This window comes from Gastrolobium bilobum, unplaced genomic scaffold (assembly GCF_033153095.1).
Source record: "Gastrolobium bilobum isolate Gb01-03AN ecotype WA unplaced genomic scaffold, APGP_CSIRO_Gbil_v1 utg2833, whole genome shotgun sequence".
Taxonomy (NCBI): domain Eukaryota; kingdom Viridiplantae; phylum Streptophyta; class Magnoliopsida; order Fabales; family Fabaceae; genus Gastrolobium; species Gastrolobium bilobum.
The window spans coordinates 588,969-594,678 of NW_026899149.1; the positions used below are offsets into that span (position 1 = coordinate 588,969).

Genomic DNA, 5,710 nt, shown 5'->3' on the forward strand with positions numbered 1-5,710 from the left:
GTGGGAAACATTGAGAATCAAACTCTTAACCTCTAATATCATGTTAAAAACTATTTCAACCCAAAAAAAAACTTTAAATATTACATAAAAAAAAATTAATTTATATTATTCTCTAATTAGTATTTTGTCCTATAATCTTCTATGCCATTTGGCTTTTAAACGTAGTGTTGGTTTGCCCCTTCAAATCCCAATAAAATGTGAGAGGGGAGTGCTAGCGTCTTTTTTCACTTCATCGCTGCGAGAGAAGATGGTTCGAAAACTAAGTGCTGCCAAGAATAACGACAAGGTTCTTATGGTACAACAATGCCATGCTTATTTTTGTGTTTTATCTTTGTGCTTGTATTCACCATGCTTTTCTCTCTAATCCTCATAGATTTTCTGTTGTTTTTTTCTTGTTTGGGTGCTAGAATTTCGATAGCTTCTTTGTGCATGTGTTATGCTCGCATTGACCATGTTCTTAATGTTGCTTTCATTGCTGTATTCACGGGGAGTTTTTTTTTTTTTCTTTTTTTACCTTATGGCGTTGTCTGCATGCATCATACTAAAGCTTTGTTTTGGTTAGGGTTTTGGAAAAAAAAAAATTAGATAACCTGGAGATATCCCACACAACTTCTTCCGGTTATCTTGTTTTCGGAGTACGACCCCTAAAACTAGCTCTTCATTGAAACAAATGGTGCATTGAGCCGCTGACACAGAAAGAAGGGTGAGACTAATCACCCTTTGAGGGAGAGGCGGTTCCCCCCTAAGAAGCAAGAATTTGTTTTGCAATTTAGCATAGATGGTGAATGAATATTAGAGAAATTCTGGGATTAGGAGGAAAGATGAGTTTGTAATTTGCATTTGAGGGTGTGTTGTCAAATAGACATCAATTTGCACTTTCTCTGGGGAAAGCTTGCTTTTTTCCTTTACCCTTTGGAGGTTTCTACAATGGTGTTTTCAAGGAAGCGTGTGATAACTTGAGGTTGTTCATTTAGCTTGTCTTATTTTAAAATGTGAAACATAGATGAGTATATATACTATTTTTGTCACCTATGGAATTCTATGATCAAAGAAACTGAGCAAATAGAATCATATCTTTTTATTCACTACTGACTTCTGCTCTTCTCAAAGCCTGAAAATAAACATCCTTATCAAGGGAGAGAGGAACCGCTGCCTTCCAATGGAAACATAAAATCGCCAGGGGCATTAGACTCTCAGCATGAAAATCCACACCTTAGGTGTTCCCCACTGAAGTATCCAAATTCCTCCATGGAAGGATTGGATACATGTCATGATAAAAGCCCTGCACTAGAGCAAGTAATTCGTGAATATGAGCATCAAAAGAAGTCTGCTACATCCCTAAGGAAAAAGTCCAAATACCATGGTACATCTGTGAGGCGATCCCAACGCATTAAAAGTACCGTTGTTCATCCCCCTAGCTCAAGCTGTGGCATTGAATACATTGAGGATATAACTGCTAGCGAAAGTGAGAAAGATGAACCAGATAATCAAATAGAGCAAGTATTGCCAGAGCCAGAGCCGGAGCCGGCAGAAAATATGAGTGAAAAGAGCTTGGATGAAAAAGTTGACTATGCCTTACAAAGAATAGAAGATCTGAATAAGATCGTGGAATTGTTGAAGTCCAAGGTATCTAATAAGCCTAATCTCATGACTCCTTGTTATTGTTATTTTTCTTGTGATTCATGGCTTGTGTCATTGACTCATTTACTGAACACGTAGCAGGTACCTGAGAATCCTGGCTTCTATGAAGCCCCATCAATGACATCGACAAGTTACCGGACCGACTCACAAAAAAAGGTTTTTTTCCATTTATTTTTCTAATGCATATCTTTTAAGCTTCTACCCTTTGTTTTTGGTCTGATTTTCCTCTATTTTTGAATTAATTCTGTTTATTGCCTTGCATATATGTGCAGCTTGAAGCTTTAACAGATGAAAATCAACGACTAACTGGAAAGCTGGAAAATGCTCTTGGCAAAATTGAAGTGGTATGTTGCTTCATTATTATTTTTGTCCTGCTGCATTTTGATTGTTATTATTGCAAAATGTATTAGTATCCAATATAACAATCTATTTGCTTGTAAATATTTTTCTTTTTCCTTCTCCCTGCCCCTGTCATTGGTTGTCATTTTTGTTAATAACGTCTTTAAGAAGAAAAAGTATATACAAATATCTAGTGTTTTGAAGAACTATCTTTTCAATGAGCAGTCATTTAGTGCTTCTTTCATTAACTGTAGCTTCTAGTTAAGGAGCAAGAGACCGACCTCACATAAGATGAAAAACATTTTTTAAAATGGTTATTGGGGTTGCTTCCTTTCCTGCAATACTTCAAATTTTATTTTTGGTCCTACATTGTTACTAGTACCTGATCTTTTGGATATCACAAGTGTCATCTTGATTTTTATTGATTTGTTATGTTGGCAAAATTGAAACGTAGCTTCTAGTAAAGGAGCAAGAGACCGACGTCACATAAGATGAAAAATATTTTTCAAAATGGTTCTTACTGATGTAGCGCCTTATCTTTTGAATATCACAAGTGTCATCTTGATTGTTATTGATTTGTTATGTTGGCAAAATTGAAATGGTATGTTGCATCATTATTATTTAGTGCATCATTATACTTAAAATTTTATTTTTGGTCCTATATTGTTTGGGTAACTAAATTGTTTAGTTAATTTGATGTATCTCTGACCATATATCCTTGATAATTCTATATTGTAGTATGAGAAGGAGAAACGTGTTTTGATTGAAGTATTGGATAAAATGAAGGATACTGTTAATGCTATTGTGGTTTCAAATCTGGCAAAAACTACTGAAGTGGCTGTGAATGCATCGACTCAAGCAATCCACAAAGCTTCTGCAGCTAAAAGAAAGCGAAAAGCTGATGTATAATATAAAATCTGTATCATTTGAACCTGACGCCAGTGTGTTATGTTTGTGTATGTGGCGTTTAATCATTTGAACCTGGATTTCTGTTGCTTTTGTATGTGGTTCCCATGTTCCAGGTCTAATTTTGAAAGCAGTATAATTGTTTATTGTATCAAGACCTGGAACTTTTGGTGTTAATCATTTGAACCTGTTTATACACAATTATGTTTGTGTATGTGGCGTTTAATCATTTGAACCTGGATTTCTGTTGCTTTTGTATGTGGTTCCCATGTTCCAGGTCTAATTTTGAAAGCAGTATAATTGTTTATTGTATCAAGACCTGGAACTTGTGGTGTTAATAATCATTTGAACCTGTTTGCATGATGATGAATATCTGTTGCGTTTGAAATTGTTTGTGGTTACGATTTTTCTCTCTCATTTTAGCTGCTGCTGCATGCGTCTGGATTCAAAATTTTATATTTTAGTGTGATTACTAGAAATATTTGCAACATCATTAGGAGAAAATGCTATCACTTTATTATTATTTGGGATAAAAAAAGATATTTATAACATAGGTTTGGATTACAAAAAATTTATTTTCGGTTGAAATATGAGGAATATTAGCAGCATCATTACAAGGAATGTTATTGATGGTGAGCTTTTGTATTGTCCATCCTTCAAGTCCAATGACTCTCGTGTGAGGGAACATGTGAGAGATATATAAATGAGGCGATAGGATTACAAAAAATATTTACTATGACGGGTAGACATAGGTCTGGATTACAAAAAATTTATTTTCATTGAAATATGAGGAATATTAGCAGCATCCTTACAAGGAATGTTATTGATGATGGTGCATAAAATTTTAGTTTACTCTTCTCCATCATCAAGTGAAGTAGTAGAAAACTTGTAGACATCGTTCCGGGTTGTGTTTGTGGTTCTCAATTTTTGTCATCATCGCCATCTTCAGCAATTGTCGGCGGTGGAGATGAGAAGTCTAAGTACATTCCCGGGATAACATGCTCATACGATTCTGATAGATCTTGGGAGGCAAGTTGGTGGTACTCCACAAGCTGGTGAAGGCATTGATTTTCTCTAACGAGATTTGCATTTTCATTGGCCAATCTGGACTTTTCAGCAAGAAGGGCTTCCAGCTGAAGCCTCACCTGCATGCAGTCACCATGATCACAAAAGATTATGTATGTTTTTTCAGATTAGTCACACCAATTGCAAATTTGCAATATTATAGATTCTTTACCAGATCATCTTCCTCAGGCCTAACTCCCTTTTCAAATCCATCACGCAGTCTCCTGTTCTCCTCTTCAAGCAAACCACATCTTTCTTGCATAAAACATAGATCTGACTTAACACACTTCAATTCTCTTGCAAGTGAAGCTGCTTTTGTTGCCATTGAAACTGCAAGCTGGATAGTGCAAGTAAGTAAACAATTAGCCACTTTGGTAAACGAATTTACAAATAACAAAACTCAGTAATAGTTTACACAAAAACACCAACATTTTTTGCTTTCTTAATGTTCCTATATTGCATTTTTTGCCCATTCTCCGTTTGTGAGTGAATGCCAACTTCTTCGGAGAAATCATTGTGATCACATTTCCTTTTTGTTCCTTGCTTTGACTCCTCCACTTTCTGTTGCTCTCCTGAATCCTCTTCTTCTTTGTTTTCTGCCTTATTAAATTTGCTGTGGAATATATCAGTTAAAGTGGGTGGATGAGCTAATTCTCTGGCACCCTGTAGAAAAATAAACAGCTCAAAGTTTCAATGTTTGTGTTGCATCACTATTGGAAATTCAATCTAGTATTCCATCTACAACATTAATCCGATCTATCATTGAACATGAATTCAAACAGTTAACATTGAACATTAACAGTTATTATTAATACCTGTAGAGCATTGTCCAAATTATTAGACAACAGAGAAAGTGTTTGGGCAACTGAGTCAAAACCTCTGATCAGTAACAAGGAATCTTCCTTCAACTGGTTTCCTTGTTCATTCTATAAAATAAATAAATTTCAGTTTTTTATTTTTTTTCCATTATATCTTATGGAATTCAATCAAATTTTTCTACAAGCAGAATTTGACACTAACCATACGGGTGTGAGTAGAGGGATTATCACCATCAAGAAGCGTGTCAATCCTGCTCTGGAGAGTGCTCCAGAAACGTTTATCGGAGGATGGGCTGAACAAAGGAGAAGAAGAACCCATAACAACGTTTGTGTCCTGTCATCAAAAAAATGATTATAGTAAAAAACATAACAAATGGCAACACATGAACTTAAGAAAGAGGATAAACCTGTTTGAGGTGAAGAGGAGGAGGAGGTGTCTCCGATGAGGTTGCTGCCATGAAGAGAGAGAGAGAAGGGTAAGCTTAGTGTAACGGCTAGTTTTGAAAAGTGACTTAACTTTGGAGTGGAAGACATAGATTTTATTTAAATAGATGGATTTGGGTAACGTTCGGAAATGTATGTGAAGCTTGTTTGGAAATGTATGAAACTGAATTTTTCTAAATTTTAAATTTCTGAATATTATCATATACTGAATGTTTGGACAAATAAAAATTTAAGTGCTTTCAATGCGCGGCGCCTAATATTATAGACACTATTTATTAAAGTAATTACATACTGTTAACTATTTATTAGATTGGAGCTCTAAGTTAAGTAAGTAATGACTCAAACAAATATGTTAAAGAAATTTAAATTCATTTTGTCAATTAAAATTATAAATTTATTTTACCCTCTAATTATAATTATTTTAAAATAAATCTCCATTTCTCGCTGTATGCATTCTTGGGGAGGGGGCTGAACATTTAGTCATCACTGACCCCCGC

General features: G+C 35.1%; 2 protein-coding genes across 4 annotated transcripts; one reads left to right on the forward strand and one right to left on the reverse strand.

The window, feature by feature from the left end:
* The first annotated feature begins 203 nt into the window (after nt 1-203).
* Nucleotides 204-3,061, forward strand: LOC133287742 (uncharacterized). Of its 3 annotated transcripts, none has more exons than XM_061485408.1 (5): nt 204-295; nt 1,111-1,626; nt 1,720-1,797; nt 1,914-1,985; nt 2,719-3,061. In XM_061485408.1, the coding sequence occupies exons 1-5, from the start codon at nt 248-250 to the stop codon at nt 2,887-2,889; spliced, it is 885 nt and encodes a 294-aa protein (XP_061341392.1). In that variant the 5' UTR covers nt 204-247; the 3' UTR covers nt 2,890-3,061. The 3 variants fall into 3 exon arrangements, with proteins under 3 accessions (XP_061341392.1, XP_061341394.1, XP_061341395.1); XM_061485410.1 differs by having other exon boundaries at nt 1,723-1,797; XM_061485411.1 differs by having other exon boundaries at nt 208-286.
* A 674-nt stretch (nt 3,062-3,735) lies between these two features.
* Nucleotides 3,736-5,227, reverse strand: LOC133287710 (uncharacterized). Its single transcript, XM_061485372.1, is given in 7 exon segments — nt 3,736-3,800; nt 3,803-4,031; nt 4,124-4,288; nt 4,381-4,614; nt 4,767-4,877; nt 4,966-5,103; nt 5,177-5,227. Coding segments are annotated over 7 exon segments (993 nt in total).
* Nucleotides 5,228-5,710: the final 483 nt, after the last annotated feature.

What these genes read in the sequence shown, in the direction of transcription:
- LOC133287742 (XM_061485408.1), top strand. Translation starts at nt 248, where the DNA reads ATGGTTCGAAAACTAAGTGCTGCCAAGAATAACGACAAGGTTCTTATG. An exon ending in GGACCGACTCACAAAAAAAG is followed by an intron (nt 1,798 to 1,913) that starts GTTTTTTTCCAT and finishes ATATATGTGCAG; the next exon opens with CTTGAAGCTTTAACAGATGA. An exon ending in CTCTTGGCAAAATTGAAGTG is followed by an intron (nt 1,986 to 2,718) that starts GTATGTTGCTTC and finishes TCTATATTGTAG; the next exon opens with TATGAGAAGGAGAAACGTGT.